We start from the raw sequence: 18293 nt of genomic DNA, 5'->3' as shown, positions 1-18293 counted from the left end.
TCTTACATTAAATGAGAAATGACAGTAACCGTAGCAATAATGCTTTAAACCATATATAAGGTCAAATTGGCGAATGGCCACTTTATCAAGAATGAATTTTCAGATCAATATTTCTACCATTATAATTAAATTAAATTCGAAATGACAATAACAGTAACCTTGCAAGGATTGCTAGTCCTATGATTTAATGTGACAAAAAACACTTGCACTAATTCAACATGACCAATGGATCAGGCTTAGCATCTACCATAAATTTGGTGAAGATTCAACTGATACACATTCAGTTTAGCATAGAACTTCCCGATGGACCATAGCAAATGTTGCGTGTTATATTTAATAATAATAATAATAATAACAAATGTATCAAATAGCAAATGTGCACAGGCACCTTCAAAATTTGCCACTCACTAGAAGCAATATGCCGTTTATAGCAATGAATACAAACATTAAGTGACGTCAACGGTCAAGGTCTGAGTTGTACACATCAGTAAAATGGCCAAGAAGGCAAAGGAAAACCTACCATGCACAAATTAAATAAAGAAAATGTTCACATATTTGACATGTCACTTCATTTCCCCTTCTTACTTGATAAGAATAGAAGTAAGAATATGGTGATAATGGAAAAAGAACCTTTTTTCCTGACTTTGGGGCGACAAAATCTCGCAACGGCCAGGATCTTGGTGCAGCCAATGAATGGCGTACCTTCCTACATCCTAAGAAAACTTCATGTAGAGTTAAAAGGTTTAGGGCAATACCATCATGTCTCCACGTATGGCAGGGTGCTCGTTTGGCAGTATTTCTGTCTACTGATGCTATCGCTGTTCCCTTCGAATTCTTGGCGTGGAGGAACCCGAGCCTGTTTTCTGTGCTGGCTGCGTTTCAGGGTTGTACTTCTGGGAAGCAAGATATGTTAGAGCTGTAACCACATCAGCCATGAGAGGTCGCATGTTTGGTTGCTCCTGAACACACATTGCAGCAATGGCTAGAGCTTGATACAAGCCTCTAGCTGGGTATTGCCCTTGGAGCACAGGATCGGCCATCTGTGAAAACTTTCTACGATCTTTAAACAAAGGTCGAGCCTGTAAAGTGTAAGATAGCATAATGTTAATGTTTGTGAGTTTTAAGTTGCCAAAAAGGTGCAGTACGAGAAATTTTCATTAGCCTCACATTTTTAGATGGTGAACTTTAGTGACTCGATCTTAAGCTTCTTCGCACAAATACAAACACTTCGATATATTTCTACTTATGATGCTAAAGAGATAGTGGCGCAGTAGAACTATCATTAATATGTATTTGCATATATTCTAAGGACTGTTGAAAGAATAACCAATTCTTTGAATCTTCATTTGTCGGAAGGTTAACAGACACTAATTCAAAATCTACATCTTTTGGTCCTGCAGGAGTTACATAAATTATTGGCGGCGTTTAGTCAGGCTTTTCCCCACTCAAAAGCCTAACTACTTGATTGGCGAAAAAAATAGAAGTTTTGCAGATTTTTTTCCCCAAAAATTCAAATCAGCTCTTCAAAATATAATAATTAACACAATCAATTTTCGAATAATTATTAGAGCTATATCATTATAACGCAACATAACTTCAGCATTCCGTTAAAAAAGTACCACTAAACTCTGTTTCATAACTTTTAAAATCAATCAAATCAGAAAACTTAACCAAATGGCACCATTATGATTCCTTCAAAAATTGCATATAAAGACACACTACTACTACCACAATTGGTGCCATGAAATGCATTCATTTTCACATGCATAAGCCTTATCTAATTAACAAGAATCCGGACCTAGATTCTGAATAGCCAACTTCTCCACTACAGATCTAAATGGTTGTAAGGCCCCAGAAATTTGCTTTACCGGAAGAATTCAATATCAACAGCGAAGAGAAGTTAACGCGGCATGAGGAGTTTACGGTAAAGACAATCGAGGTAAAATGAGCTGGAGGGGTGAGAACCAGTAAAGAAAAAGAGAAATCAGAGACAAGAAAGTGGCAGAGAGGATTTCCATAGTTGTTGGTTACACATGTGGACGACCCACATACGACGCCACATCAGCAATATAGAAAATTTTGTAAGTAAACAAAGGTGTCAGATTTTGCTAAGATTTTCAGCAGACTGCAGATTTAGTCAAGGAATATCACTAGAATTACAAAAAATCTGTTGCACTCTACTAGTATCAACATAAGGCCTCAGCTCAAAATTAGATTTGATTCCTTCTTCGTTATTTATAATAGCTTATAAGCAGCGGAAAGAAAATTAGTTCGAATGCCTACTGGTAGATAGGGGAAAATCAAATTCAAGTCAGAATTCAGAAATTATAGGTAAAGCACTCGCGGAAGCCTACAGGTGTTCATTATTTGGATATAACTGAAAAAACCGATATAACTGAAAAAACCAACCGAAATAGTAAAATAGGTTTTCTGGATCGGTTTGTCGTTTCGTTTATGGATATAATTATTGAAAATTTCGGTTTTTCAATTCGGTTTTTGTAGATAAAAATCTGAAATAACCGAACCGAACGAAATTCAGGTTAAAATAAAATTTAGTCCTTGGGGTTTTCAGTAATAATACATTTTAGTCCTAAAGTTCTACTCCTAGTTATATTTTGACCCTTGTTCTCACAAACACCCACACATTCAGCAGCTACACATACACGAATTTTATTTAAATTTGTTAGATTTAATTAATTTGAGGTTGTGAAGTTTGAACTGCAGAATTATCTTTTTTTTGTCATTTTCCTTGGATTTTTTCCATTTGTTCTCACTGAAGGTATATTTTCTTTAATTATGTCATTATAGTCATAGTTATTTGGGGCGCAAGACGCACTAAAGCGCAATAGTGTCTTGGGGCCTGAGGCGAGAGGCGCAAGGCGAAGCGTATGCTTTATCGAAGTAAAGCGCATTTGACACAAATTTTAAAATTCAACATATATAAAATATTTTATACGATTTAAATTAAATACTTTGACAAAGATAAAAAAAATATAATTAAAAATTCATTAGCAGATAATCTAGCATAAATCATAACAAAAAAAACAAACTCCGATCATCTAAAATTCATTAGTAAGTCGTAACTGCATAATAATATATTAAGGAAAAAACTTCAAAAATCTAAATCATCAAATTCATCTTCATCCTCCCCAACTATATCATCATCATCATCTCCAGAAGCTGAAGCTCCAGATTTGTATCCTTCAGATTCCTCATCGTTTTCGCCAAAGTCAATATCTTCATCCTCTTCATTGTTAGAACGATTGATAGTAGATCTTCTTTTATACGTATTTAATGTACTCGTACTATCCGCTGCTTCTTTTGTAGAGGATGTGCCCCGCGATCTAAAATTATAGGCATCTTCATCAACCCCAGAAGCTCGTCCAACTTCACCCCAAGTCAAACTATCATCATCAAATACGAGATCATTTTCGTCACCACTATTATTATTTAATTCTCCCATCAACCATTTATTACTATCATCGATACCAGCCAAAGAAATAGGATCAATCGTATCACGCATATCATATCGTCGCCTCAAAGCCCTATTATAATTTATGTAAACCAAATCATTCAATTGTTTTTGCTCCAATCTATTTCTTCTTTTGGAATGAAGCTCCACAAAATTGATACAAATTAATTTTAGCTTTAAATAATAAATTTATTTAATATTTCATTAAAGACTAATACTTATTACTCACATGTTCAAACACACTCCAATTTCGTTCACAAGCAGATGAGTTACAAGTAAGGCTAAGAACTTTCACCGCAAACACTTGCAATTCGGGTGTCGAACACCCATAAGCCAACCACCATTCCGCTGGTAATTTTGAAACAAAACAAAAAATTGAACATTAAAACTATTACATATCAATTATCATATAACAAAAATAAAATATTGATTACCTGGTGATTTTTTGTTTCTTTGTCTGACTGTCATTGGCATCCCAAAAAGTCCTTCGACCCTTTTGTACATTGGCAATTGGTCCATGATCTTATCCTGTAACTTTTCGGTTTCACACATCCTAGCGATACATTTACACAAACCCGTCACAACTTCATTATCATTTTCTATATTACAATTCGAGTAGAAGAACTCCGGGTTTAAGAAATGCCCAGCAGGATGTAAAGGTCGATGAAGTTGTATCGTCCACCTATGATCAATTATAGCAAAAATGTCTTTATATTCATCCTTTTTGTTATCAAATGAGGCAACAATAGCTTCTTTAGCCCGATTCATTGCCTCATAAATATAGCCATTGGAGATTTTTTCCCATCAACCAATCGAAGAACTTTCACCACATGACCACCCACTTTAACAGCATAAACGATCATGATCCAAAACGAAGACATTAGTATAACCTCTGGTGCCCGCTTACCTGGTGCCTCCTTTGCAAATCTACTAGTGGTCCGTTTCTCAAATGCAAACATTTTTCTCAAACTCACTTTGTGATTTTGAAACCGGTTTAAAGTCAAAAAAACAGTTGCAAAACGAGTTTTTCCATCTCTGACCATATATTTCTGCCTTGTGAATTCTCTCATCATGTTTAAGACTGGGGCCTGTTATATATATATATATATATATACATTAACCATTATTGCTTTTTCATATACCTTCTTCACGTGAGGAAGTTTACAAAAAACATCAAATCTAAATAATGAGCAGTGCATGGAGACCAATATAAGTGAGGATATTGTGCTTCCAAATGACGTCATGTTCACTAAAATTTAAATACAATATAGAAATTACACATTAGAAGTTACAACTTTAATTTAAATAATATTATAATTTATATAAAGTGATATAACTAATATAAAAAATTAAAGTTAAAACCATATCAGCTAAAACATTTGCGCTTGCACCATCAGTAATAATTTGAACCACATTCTTTGCCCCAATTTGTTGCACATATTTGTTGAACAAATCAAACAATTTTGCACCCGTGTGAGATTTTTTTTTTATTTTTGATACGAAACTATTCCATTAGAATAAGAAATTGGATTACAAAGGAATGAAGGATAGTAATCCTACGAACTAGAGTACAAATAGAAAATTATAAAAAACTGAAATCTTCAATCAACAACATACAAACTTCCAGTCCCTAACCACATCCGCAATAAATAAATGTTTAAACTCCGCAATAATTAATCAATGTCCTATTTTTTCTATCAGTCCACCCATCTGCTATCAAAGTGCATCCATATTTAACATGGTCATTCATGTATTCTTTCAACATCAATTTTGTCTGTTCTAACTCATTTTTTAAGCATGGAACTCTAACTTCATGATAAGCAGAGGGCTTCATTCCACAACCAAATTGTCCAACAGCTTCACTAAATGGTTTAAAACTATCATAATTCACGACGTTAAAGGAATACATGCATCATTCATCCATCTAGCGAACTTTTGCACAACCTTCTCTCTCAATTTCTTCTTATTTTCATTATACAACTTCGTTGTCTTTGCATCTTTTTTCTTTCCTTGCGGTACAGTCTCATCAACATCTTGTCGGAAATATAAATCTATTGGACCAGCTTGTTTTAGTTTATTCCCAGGAAAATCAGGTGCAAGACTGATTTAGGTCGTTTCTCTTTTGCCGGTACATCTTCTTCAACTTCCAAATCCAAATATTCTTGTTGTTCTGCAACTTCATCAAAGTGAGGAATCGCATCCATTTGATTTTTCAGTTCTTTTTTTTGGACATATAAGAACTTATTTCTTCTTTCACGTGCTCTGGACATTTTGAGCAAGTTTTCGTATTCCTATTGCCTCCGAAAAGATGTTTATGTCGATAAATCCCACCATTAGTTGTTTTCCCACAAAAATTGCACTTCACTTTATTGGCATTTTGGGGGTCTTTTAGTGTTGCATAATTCCATTCTGGATCTTTTCGAAGGGCTTGCGATTCAGAATTCGACATTTTTATCTGTAAAAACAGGTTTTATTCTAGAATTCTGCAGTAAGTTGCTGAGTTTGAAATACAAAATTAAAAATATAAATAAAAAGTATAAAATATAAATATATTGACGAAATACAATATATTAATTAATCCGATAAGCAATGAAAGTAATAAAGTAATAAACCAATTTTGAAATCAAGCAACAGTAACATACTTGAGACACTGTGTTTGGCTTATGATTTGTAAATGATGCTAATAATAAAAGTAAACTACAATAAAAGGAAGACAATAATTCTTTTTCTAATCACAGCAACAGTAAGACATCAAGAAACTCACGTGAATTCTTTTCCTAATCACGTCCGAACTCCATATACAATAAATCCTATACTGAAATCCACAAAACCAACTCTTAAATACTCACAGATTTTGAAAAAGCAAACTAGCACGGACAGGTGATCCATATACAATAAATCCTATATTGTAATCCACAAGGAACAAAGCCAACTCTTAAATACTCACAGTTTTTGAAGAAGCAAACTAGCACTGATGATGAAGCACACTAGAATAGAGAGTTTGAGACATAGAGAAAGGCCGCTGCACATACACAGAAATAATTTCACAGACGGCGAAGGAAAAGAACGCACATGCAGATTGTAAGGCTTTTTAAAACATTAAACAGGGATTTGTTTGTTATTGGGCTTTAAATTTTATTGGGCTTGAGTTATATATATTGAATCGCATCATATAATACAATAGAGCACAGGCGCGCGCCTTTCTGCAGAGGCGCGCGCTTGTTTAATGTCGTGCGCCTGGGTCAGCTGCGCCTGTCCATTGAGTTTCCACATAGAATCTAATATTCGATTGTAAATTATGATTATTTTAAAATTTTAAAAATTTATTGCCATACTTTGAAACTATGTAGTCCTAAAAAGAATTCTGAAATATCGAACACGGATACGACATGCGGGTACGCGTCTCGGATACGGAAAAATCCATGTCGTTCATTTTTTGCAGGTTTGACAAGTCCGATACGTCTTGGACACTGCTAGGATTCGTAACGGACACGGCGGTGAAACGTTTCGGTAAAAATGACTTTTTCTTTTTAAATCACTGCCCTGAAGTTTTAGATTATGTATATTTACACAAATATGTATCTATATTTCTACATTATATTTATAGAAATATATATATCTCTACAATTTTAATACCAAATTTAAATATATATATATATATATATATAATATTTATATATGTGTTAATAGTTGTTGTATACTAGCCGTATTGTGTCTTTTATTTTCAAAATTTTTCGAATCGTTGTTTCCATATCATATTCGATACGATATCCGTATCCATACAACATAGCTTTGCAATATTGTGTTTGCGTCTTCTATAAATTAGTTTATTTTGTTTTTTAGTAGCAGAAGTGACGTATTTTGATGAAAAAAGTGTTGCATTTTGATAAATTTATTGATTTTTTTAAAATTGTATCAGATATTATTGATCAAACTCAACCGTATAAACCAGTCCGTTATAGTAGATCAGCTACTTGACTTGTAGTAGGTATACAAGGCATGCATGATACACCATTGTCAGTTTTTTCCTTGATAAAATGCATATCCACTTCTACATGTTTTGTTCTGTCATGTAGAACTGGATTATGAGCTATAGAAGTAGCCGTTTTGTTGTCACAATAGACTTTAATTGGTGAGGGCATAATAACGTTCAACTCTTCCAAAAACCTCTTTATCCACAACATTTCGCAAAACCCATGTGCAACAGACCAAAATTCTGCTTCACCACTACTCCTTGCAACAACACTCTGTTTTTTTCTCTCCAAGTAACCAGATTACCTCCAACAAAGGTGTAATATCCTGAGGTAGTCTTCTATAATTTACATTGCATGCCCAATCTGCATCTGTATAGGCTTCCACTTGAAGGTGCCCTCTATTTTCGAAAAAGTCATTTCCCAAGTGTCTCTTTGAGATATCTCAAGATTGTGAATACAGCTTCGAAATGAGTATGTCCAAGTGAATGCATGAACTGACTCACAACAATTACTAAAAAAGCTAACGTTCTCAGTCCACCACTTCATTAGGTGAAGCAACTTTCAACTTGACATTAGGTTACGTTGGGAGTATTTGTTGCCTTACAACCTAGTCATCCTTGTTTCTTTGAGTAAGTCAAGAACATACTTACGTTGGATGATGAAAATCCCCTTCTTCGATGTGGCGAATTCCATCCCGAGAAAATATTTCAGCTTTCCACGGTCCTTGATATCGAATTCAACTACAAGTTGTTTCTTCAAGCTGTTTATCTCAAGATAATGCTCTCCTGTCATTATAACGTCATCAACGTAGACAATTAGGCTTTGGTCGAATGTTGAAAAATAAAGTGTGATCACTGCATTCCCAAATCGCTCGAACCAAGCTCTAGGGGTCTGCTTTAGCCCATACAGGGCTTTCTTCAACTTGCACACTTTATCTTTTCAAACCTTTCATCAAAACCCGTAGGTAAGTCCTTGTATACTTCTTCTTGTAAATCTCTATTTAGGAACGCGTTTTGACATCAAAGTGATGAAGTGGCCAGTTGAAGATGATTGCAAGAGACAAAAGTATTCTGATAGAGTTAATCTTAGCTACAGGGTAAAAAGTCTATTGGTATTCTATACCATGAGTTTGAGTAAATCCTTTAGGTACAAGTCTGTCACGCCTTGTATCTCTCAACACTTTCATCAAATTAACACTTTACCGTAAACACCCATTTTCACCCAACTACCTTTTAGTCTTTCGGTAGGTCAACCACAGTCCAAGTGTAGTTTCTCCTAAGAGCATTCATTTCTTCCATCACTGCTAATTTCCAGTTTCGGATCACTTGATGCTTTCATGGACAGTTTTTGGAACAGACATGTCAGAAATCTTAAGACACAAATGCTTTATGAGTCTTTGAGTATTTTTCATAAGATAGAAACTTGGCAATGGGATGGTTAGTGCATGCTCGAGTTTCTTTCCTAAGTGCAATAGGAATATCAAAGATCAGAGAGAGAGATATATCAAATGATGGAGTGGAAGGAATATTACCCTGATTTGTAGAACCATCATTCGGCAAGTTTGATTGATCATTTGCTTGAGAAATGAATAGGGCAGTAGCATTTTTGAGGAACTGCCTTCTGGTGTAGACTTGAAGTTCCTGTACGTTATATTGCTTTTTGTTTCCGTACAGCCAATAGTTTTTTCCACATAGTGTTTATCGGAATCAATTACGGGATAATAAGCCTTTGGTATAATTTCTGGAACAGGACCATTATTTTCTCCCCGTGAAGATAATTTGTCGGAAAAAATGACTCATCCTCCAGAAGTCCGACATCCATGCTCTCCAAAAATAAAATTTGTGACAGGGTTAAATCATTTATACCCTTTCTTGTTAGAAGCATAGCCGAGGAAACACATTTTTCAGATTTTGAATCAAGTTTGGACTGGTAAAAATTAGGTATAACGAAAAATTTTAAAGGGAGGTTTGTAGTAATACGTGAGGTAGGAAAATAACTTTTTAAGGTATGCAAATGTGTATCGAATTTCAAAATTCGAGATGGCATTCGATTTATCAAGTAACATGCAGCTAAAAGAGCATTCCCCCAAAGATATTTTGAAACATTCAATGAAAACATAATGGCTCAAGCAACCTCAAGTAAATGTATGTTTTTTCTTTTAGCAATGCCATTTTGTTGTGGTGTATCTCAACAAGTTGATTGGTGAATGATTACTTTTTCTAGAAGAAAAGTTTCAAATGTTGATTGAAATATTCAGTGCCATTATCATATCTTAAAATGTCAATCTTAGTTTGAAATTGATTTTCAATCATGACAAGGAAATCTTTAAATCTTTGTTCAACCTTAGACTTTTTTCCCAATAAATAAATCAAGCATATTATTGTGTGGTCATCAGTAAAGGAGAGTGTTTTAACCTTTGATGGTCCCCGAACATCACTATGAATCAAGTAAAATGGTTTCGAGACAAAATAGGGTTTTACTTGAAAGGAAACACAATGATTTTAGCAAAATGACGAGCTTCACAATAAAGTGTTGAATAATTAATTTCTTTAAATAATGCAGGAAATAAGTGTTTTAAGGTACAGAAAACTAGGATGTCGTAATCGTCTATGCCATAGCATCACTTGATCATTAACAAAAGGGGAACTAAAGCTACCTAATGCATGAGCCTTTGTTTTCCAGCAAGCAGTTTCATCGAAGTAGTACAGCCCATTCATTTCTCTAGCGGTTCCAATCATCTTCCCCGAGTTATGGTCCTGAAAAACACAAATGGATGGAAGAAAGAAAGCTGAACAATTAGAATCCTTAGATATTTTACTGACACCACGGAGATTATAGGCAAGTTTCGGCACATGTAAAACATATTTCAGTGTAATATGTTCTGAAATTTTGATGTGTCCTTTGCCAGCAATGGACGAAAAACTGCCATCAGCTATACTAATCTTTTCAACTCTAGAACATGGAATATAGGAGTCAAATAAGTGAGAACCGCTTGTCATATGGTCTGAAGCCCCTGAATCTATGACCCAAGGGATGATATTTTGAAGGACGGAAAGCGCCAACGGATTACTACCTGTTTGTGCAATCGAACCGACAGGAACATTACGTGCTGAATAAGATTGTAGCAATTTTAGAAGATGATTTAATTGCTCTTTGCTGAATGAGGGTGTCTCGGCCTCATTTTGCTGTGGGAGTACTCTATTTCTTCAGCCTGCCATTTTGCGGTTTCCGTGCAGTTTCTAGCAAGTTTCTTGTGTATGGTTAGACTTTCCACAATATTCACAATTGCGGCCAGTTTTGTCTCCTACACGATGGTTCTGGAAGGATTTACGGCTAGCATGAGCTTCAGGAATGGCCACGCCGATCCTTCGACAGATTCTATTTTACCAGCAGTTTTTTTTCCGAGCATAACCTGTCTACGGCTCTCTTCTCGCCGCACCTCTGCAAAACCTTCTCCAATGGATGGAACAGGGTTTGCCCCAACAATTCGGCCACGGGCTTCATCATATTCAATGTTTAATCATGCAAGAAACTTAAAGACGTGACAACATCGACCATCTTTTTATAGTGTATGCACTCAACGGGTGATTTCCACTCGTAATCATTGAATAAGTCCAGATCTTGCCATTCTCTTAAGTGAATTGAAATATGTGGTCACAGAATTCTCACCTTGGCGAATTTTCCCAAGTCGTAGGGTTAATTTGTACACTTGGGATTTATTCCCTAAATCTGAGTACATCTGCGAAACATTTTCCCACAACTCCTTGATGTAAATAGCAAAGATAATTTGCATTTATCTCTTCGGCCATGGAGTTGACCAACCAAGTCATCACCATTGCGTTTTCAGCATCCCAAGTGGCATAGGCTGGGTTTTTTTTCATCAGATTTTGTTGTTTAACCTGTAATATAGTCGATCTTCTCTCCCCTTGATGTGCATTCTAACTGCTTGAGACCATCGAAGGAAATTGTCACCATTGAGTCGGATTTTAGTGATCTGAATGGGATGATTTTCAGATGGGTTTCAAACAAGTTGAGTCTCGGGCGAAGAAGGTTGGGAACTCTCGGCCTTAAACAATTTTCGGAAGCGAATTTAATCCCTGGGATTTTGATTTTGCTCTGATACCAAATTGACAGAAAACAATCAAAGGATTGGGAAATAATTCTTGGATATTATAGGCATAGTGGTTGTACATTAATATATAGACTCTAGTTTTAGACAAAAACGGAAACAAATCTTCCTAATAAGGAAACTAACCAATGAACTCCTAAAATCCTTCTAAAACAATATGTACATAAATATAAATTATCCTAGGAAATCTTCCAACATATAAAATGTGATATAGTTCTCCAATGTTATTACAAATTAAGCATGCAATATTTCTATCATTCCAATCACTGTGTGGACTGTGTGAAGCATCCGCTCCAAATACAAATGACTCAAGACATGTCTATTTACAATTATAGACACAATAATCTAGAATCTAATACTGTAGTTGTAACTATGTGCATAGACTTATGTATCAGAAGTTTAACAGGTTCTTTGAGTCTTGACTAAAAGGAAATTGAAAAATTAGTTTCAAATTAGAATTTCAATATAACTCTACGATTGTAGCAATTGTATTTAACGGTTGCTAACTTGGTCGTCACATTTAAATATAAAATATAAGTTATTAAAGTAGGTCTAAAAAGAGAAATCAAATATTCAACTTGGTGGTGCATGAACACATAATTTTGCTGCACCATTTAGATTAATATCATCCCCTCATAACTACAACAGATGTCAAATGCATATTAAAAATTTCACCTTCTCTATTTATGCCTCCGACAATAAACTAGTTCACAATGACAAATATAGTGAATTACAAAGGAAGCACGTGATTATGTACGTATTCTAAAATCACAGGAAATTGGGAGCTCTGAGTGCTACATTGCTAAGGAAAACTATAAAAATCTCTAAGGGAACGTTTGGATTGAGGATTGGGTAAATACAGAAATTATATCCTTAATTCAAATACAAATCAATGTGTTTGGATGATTTTTAAATCCATTGATTTGAAATTCTTTAATGCTTTTTTAGTTGTTTTTTCATTCACAACAATGGATTTCAACTTATTAGTTGATGGACTCATTTAAAATGCATTTTCCTTCAAATTCGTCATCCAAATCAAATCATTCAATCCAAATTTACATAAGTAGAAGGTAGAATTAATGGTGTAACACCGCTAAACCTAAAGGAGCAGTACATGATATGGGCATATTTAAACTGAATAAAACAATTCTACACTGCTATATGAATCAATAAGTTTAGCAATTATGGCACATAAATTTCATGTGCAAAATGTGTTTTTACCTCGTAAAATATCAGTTAGAATAATTATAATATATAAAGCCTATGTTAATGTTACATGGATTACAAATTATCAACTCTTGTCAAATAACTTGTGCGATACATCAGTGGAAAAAACTCTCAACTACTTAATTCTTAAGACGAGAAAAGTAAAGTTGAAAAACACAAATGAAATCCCAATTGGTTTCTCTAAAATCTATGTAGCACGGATACTCCAAATTTTTTTCTGAAGTATCGGACACCGATACGGATACAATATGTCGATGCGTGTCGAATACAGCAAAATCCGTGTCGTTGACCTTTCGAAAGTTTGACCGGTCGGATATGTCTTCGAATATACTACGATACGTCATGGACACAACGAGGATACGTTTCGGCAAAAATTCTTTTTAAATCAATCCTTTGAAGTTGTAATATATATATGTATATATATATCTACAATATATTTATATAAATATATATATATCTCTATAATTTTTAATTTTTAACACTAAAATTATATATATATATATAATTTATATATTTTTTCATAATTTTTTTCCTAGTCAGCTGTATCGTGTCTTATATTTTCAAATTTGTCGTATCGTTGTATCGGTATCGTATTCGATATGATACCGGTACCAGTATATATGCAATATAATCTAGGATCCTCTGATTCAATATATATAGTAATTGATTATTAGTCAACAAGTAAAAGTTTGCTTCTGTGTTATAATGTATCAACCTCTATTTTCTACTCTCTACTTACCGATAATTTCTTCATGGATTGCACCTTAACATCAGAGTAAATATAGTGACAAGCATGAGAAACATAAATGAATCTCTCATCCCCATCACAGTTTCAAAATGTTAGTTATTACTAAATCTCTCAAGTCATGCTTAACAGCATCATATTAAGTTAAATTTACCACTTCTAATCTTTACTCATTTTCTCTTGAATATATAATAATATGTCACCTCTTTCACTATGAGTTTTTTCTATCACACATATGAAAAAAAAAATCAACCAAAACCATAGACCAGACATACAAGAAATTATTTTATGAAAACAAGTAGAAGAATCTCTTACCCAAGCGACCAAATTGTGCTCACCAGCAGCTCTTGAATTGTCAATAGCCTTTCTTCCTGTGATGATCTCTAGAAGGACAACACCAAAACTATAAACATCAGATTTCAGTGTAAGCTGTCCTGTCATGGCATATTCGGGTGCACAATATCCATAAGTTCCCATTACTCTAGTAGATACATGGGTCTTATCGCCAATGGGTCCCAATTTGGCCAAACCAAAATCAGATAGCTTGGGGTGATAGCATTCGTCAAGTAAAATGTTTGAACACTTTAAATCTCGATATATAACAGGTGGATTTGCTTTATCATGCAAATATTCCAACCCTTTTGCCGCACCAGCAGCTATTTTCATTCTTGTATTCCAATCGAGACGCTTTTTATCTGGTGGAAGGTCTGAGGAATATCCAAACATAAACTATTTGAACAAAACATAGATAATTTATTTATTCATATCATTTAGATTAAATAGAACAGTAGCAAAAACGAGCAAAAAACAAATAAGATAATAACAACTGTTTTTCAATCCTTCGATAATAAAAAAGTAAACAATCTGGAATCCAAAAGAGATTACCGTGTATATGATCTTCCAATGATCCTAATGGCATGTATTCATACACCAAAAGCCTTTGATCACCATCAGCACAATATCCGATCAAGTTTACCAAGTTCGAATGATGAAGTAGACTTAACATCAAAACTTCTACAAGAAATTCACGGTTCCCTTGCAAACCATTCCTATCAAGTTGCTTTATCGCCACAATCTGCATGAACCCAAAATAGGATTCATATTGGATAAAACCAGAATTCGGAAAGCTGGAAGCTGGGCTCCCAAACTCTCACTCAATTTAATTCTAAATTTTATCAATATTTTAAAAATATTCTCTCATTTATTTTTTTCAAAATTCCCAATCAAATCATTACCTTGTTTTCAAATCAACCATGAAAAGTTTTTTGCACTCCACAAATTATTACTCCTGCTGCATCATACTTTTTTGTTTCTAAATTGACAATGAAACCCTGCAAGTATATTAATTTCTTAAACAATTACACTTCCATATAACTTTTCTCCTTTCTTTTTCTTTATACAATTCATCAGCCTACTCGTCTCATTCTTTTATCGTTCATTTTTCTGGCTATAATCATTTCTATACATGCTATAAATAAACGTAAACTTTTATTCAAGTTTTTCCTCAGTACAATGTACACAATTTCTCTAGGTACAGATAAATGATTTTGATTAACCGTTTATGTGTTTGTGTGAGTAAAAAAAACAAATTTAATGATAACATAACATTTATTAATTGATTTGATAGCTTTAGTAATACATTATTATTCCGAAAGTTGATGAATGAGAAAAATTGGTATTTGCAAATTGCACGATATAAGAAAAATAGATAATAGAAAAGGATGATGCTGTTATGGACAGCGGCAGTGCAAGCTATGCCATATATGCCTCCTTATCACAATCGCTCCTTCAACTGGCAGACAATAAATGGCATGAGAACTGGAACAAAGTTATATGGCATAGAAGGTGTATTCAGGCTGAGAAGTTACATGTATAGGTTGAAGTTGAACCCTGGTATATGTCTATTCAGGAAGAGAAGTGGAAAGTTCTTGGGTTCATATGGTATAGAAAGAGGATTGAAGCTACTCCCGAGAAAGTTAAGTACATATACAGCATGGCCCCTCCATGGAATATTTACGAAGTTAAAATGTTCGCTGTGAGAATATCACCATTAGCCATATTCATTTCTCGATCTTCGCACAAAGTCTCCCTTTCTTTTGGATCCTTCAAAAGTGGTGCAACCAAGCGTCCAGGAAATTGAAGAAATAGTTGGCAGAATTATCAGTGTAGGCCAAGACAAGCTTCAGTAAATGACTATGGATATACTTGTCAATCATTGATAAAATATGTTTAAATTCTTATGGAAGAACAATGTTGCCGGCTTGCCTTCCCAAGAAAACTAGAGTTAGAAGGGAATAGTTCTCTAAATGGATTGAGATTGGACCCTTGGCCAAAACTACCAAAAACAAGAAGTTGAAAATTTTATCGAAGAACATCGTTTGTCAGTTCTAGCGTCCTGTGAAAACTAGTGTCACATAGTGGGAAACAATTTCAAGGAGCCAAAATCGAAACTTCTTAGAACAAGTCTAAACACGAGGCCTTCCTACATGGTTCAGGGCAGCTATGGAAGTAGCATACATTCAGAAGTTGGTGAGATCATATCATATTGTATACAATATGAGATAACTTTTGTTTTAAAATGTAGTTTTCACTTTGAAAATTTAATTTCAAATCCTATATTTTGTTCTAGTCAATCCATGATTACTAGGTTGAGCCAAGTGAGAATGACAAATGTGTAGTCCAAATGAATGGCACGAGAAAAACAATTTTTGTTCTGCAAATAATTATCCCCTTCAACACCTATAATATTTGTGAAGGATATCATCGTCAATTAAGGTAATAAAATTTATGGAGTGGAGTGGGAGTAAAAGATTGTGGGGGCACTTCCCAATCAACTATTCAAAAAATAATTTTTATAAAATAAACACTTTCTCTCTTCTTTTTGCAAACAAAAAAATTATTTTTTTCACCTTCTTCACACATCATGAACAATATAATGTTTCAAAAGTTATACACAAATAACATTTCAAACAATACTATCAAGCACTATGGAGTTGAAAGCAGGACCATACAACACCTCAGCTTTCATAATTGAGAGAACAAACCTGATTAGTGCTCTCCAGTCGTCCCTTATACACTCTTCCAAATCCACCTTCGCCCAACAGACAATCTGCCCTAAAATTCTTGGTTGCGGTCGCTAACTCCCGAAATGTAAATGTATGTGCAGCAATGTGACTAGATCCTCCATCTTTAGGAGCCTCAGCAGGATTTGGTTTCAGTTTTTCTGCAATGAGGATATAAAAGCTATATTCAAAGCCATCTGAATTTTGAAATATGAATAATCACGGAGACTAAATGGAACTTCATTCTCCTACCATTAACTAACAAAGACTTCCAAAAAATCACAGAACAAAATGCATATTTTACAATTTAAGCATCAATTAAACATCAATAAATGGTACATTTTGTTAACATCAAAAGATAAAAATCACGAGGAGCAATAATTCCGTGGAATTTCACCTTCATAAGCTCTTCAAACTTTCTGATTAGAAACCAAACAAGATCAAGGAAGTAAATATCTTATAAAAACATAAACTCCGATGCAATTGAAAACCTCCTCAAAAAACCAGGCCCGCCACTGGTAATCTGTATTGACCGTTGTCAGTTGAAAAACATTTAAGTGTAGGGGAGAGAAATACAAATTACCCCAATCTAAAACTAGTCAATGATATCCCTTGTATCTTCTTATGCAAAGTGCCACCTAGAAAAAATCCATGTAATCGTCAAAGATTTAATGTTTGAAATATACCCAAGAATTCAGATCGTTTCAAAGCATTTACATCAAAAAATTAACCAAGATCAGTAGAACAACACAAGGTCAATTATCCGCACGCTTATGAGACCCAGATATTCTCTGCTCAACATATAAACTACACATAAAAATGCAGAACTAAAGCACCATAACGCCCAAAAAAAAAAAAAAACACACACAAATATTTAAAAAGATAAGCGAAACAAAGTCAAAGTGGCACTCAGAAAAATAAAGAATAAAACCCATAAATGAAAATTCTTAAATTCGTCTTTTGTATTTCCTAATCACCTAAATTTGATGGGAACTGATCTTCTTCCTTGATTTCCACTGGCTTCTTCCCATTCTTCCATGATTTCCCCGTACAGAGGAACCAACCCATTTTTCAGTATCTTCCCACCACTCTTTGTTACCACTGTGTGTAATGAATGACACAAGAGAAAGGAAAGTGGAAGAAAGACGGAGGGGAGAGTTGTGTAAAATTTGAAAATGTACCAGACCCCCTTCATTTGCCCATTTCTTACAGCTTTCACAATTTATTATCACTGGCTGATTATGAAGTCATTTATATATACTAGCAAGTAACACGTGCAACGCACGTGGTGAATAAATATTGTAATAAGTAAGTGACATAAAATACTTATATTGAGTGAAATCGAAAAAACCATTTTCTATTGAATATTCATAATATGAAAAAGTGTTATCAAATTTTTTTCTTGTTTAATTTTTAGTTTTTGGGTATCTCTGTGTGACTGTTTTGTCTAAGTTTCCTCATCATTTTACTGAAATCATCTATTTTTTCATTATCTTGAATTTTATGGTTTCTCTTTTGGAACATGATGAAATTTGTTTCTTTTTATGTGGTTTTGTCATTTCCTTAGGATCTCAAATTAAAATTCAAAATGTTGATTTTATGTTATATAATAAATTTTAATTAGCATAATATATAAAACGAATTGAACTGAAACAAATTTTGAAAAAATATATATCTAAGCACC

General features: G+C 34.1%; 2 protein-coding genes across 5 annotated transcripts; both read right to left on the bottom strand.

Moving 5' to 3' along the window:
- Positions 1–365: 365 nt before the first annotated feature.
- On the bottom strand, positions 366–17812 carry LOC140808480 (probable serine/threonine-protein kinase PBL7). Of its 4 annotated transcripts, XM_073165639.1 has the most exons (6): positions 17587–17812; positions 16592–16806; positions 14433–14622; positions 13863–14254; positions 10103–10202; positions 857–1079 (listed from the first exon to the last, which is right to left on the bottom strand). In XM_073165639.1, exons 1-6 carry the CDS (start codon positions 17675–17677, stop codon positions 1063–1065), a joined length of 1005 nt encoding a protein of 334 aa, XP_073021740.1. In that variant the 5' UTR covers positions 17678–17812; the 3' UTR covers positions 857–1062. The 4 variants fall into 4 exon arrangements, with proteins under 4 accessions (XP_073021737.1, XP_073021738.1, XP_073021740.1 ...); XM_073165636.1 differs by lacking the exon at positions 10103–10202 and having other exon boundaries at positions 366–1079; XM_073165637.1 differs by lacking the exon at positions 10103–10202 and having other exon boundaries at positions 366–1079; positions 16592–16770.
- On the bottom strand, positions 3043–4465 carry LOC140808481 (uncharacterized). Its single transcript, XM_073165640.1, has 3 exons — positions 3907–4465; positions 3702–3820; positions 3043–3616 (listed from the first exon to the last, which is right to left on the bottom strand). Exons 1-3 carry the CDS (start codon positions 4238–4240, stop codon positions 3113–3115), a joined length of 957 nt encoding a protein of 318 aa, XP_073021741.1. The 5' UTR covers positions 4241–4465; the 3' UTR covers positions 3043–3112.
- Positions 17813–18293: the final 481 nt, after the last annotated feature.

Source organism: Primulina eburnea, chromosome 12 (genome assembly GCF_022965805.1).
Source record: "Primulina eburnea isolate SZY01 chromosome 12, ASM2296580v1, whole genome shotgun sequence".
Lineage (NCBI taxonomy): Eukaryota > Viridiplantae > Streptophyta > Magnoliopsida > Lamiales > Gesneriaceae > Primulina > Primulina eburnea.
Note: the sequence above shows the minus strand (reverse complement) of the source record. Positions and strands in the feature narration are given on the sequence as shown.

Bases quoted from the DNA above. Each gene is read 5' to 3' on its own strand.
- LOC140808480 (XM_073165636.1), bottom strand. From the start codon at position 17,677: ATGGGTTGGTTCCTCTGTACGGGGAAATCATGGAAGAATGGGAAGAAG. The intron at 14,255-14,432 runs GTAATCTCTTTT...GATATTCCTCAG, and splicing joins ATTGGAAGATCATATACACG to ACCTTCCACCAGATAAAAAG. The intron at 1,080-13,862 runs GTAAGAGATTCT...TACACTTTACAG, and splicing joins AGCACAATTTGGTCGCTTGG to GCTCGACCTTTGTTTAAAGA.
- LOC140808481 (XM_073165640.1), bottom strand. From the start codon at position 4,240: ATGAATCGGGCTAAAGAAGCTATTGTTGCCTCATTTGATAACAAAAAG. The intron at 3,821-3,906 runs GTAATCAATATT...CAAAATTACCAG, and splicing joins AAGAAACAAAAAATCACCAG to CGGAATGGTGGTTGGCTTAT. The intron at 3,617-3,701 runs GTGAGTAATAAG...AATTTTGTGGAG, and splicing joins ATTGGAGTGTGTTTGAACAT to CTTCATTCCAAAAGAAGAAA.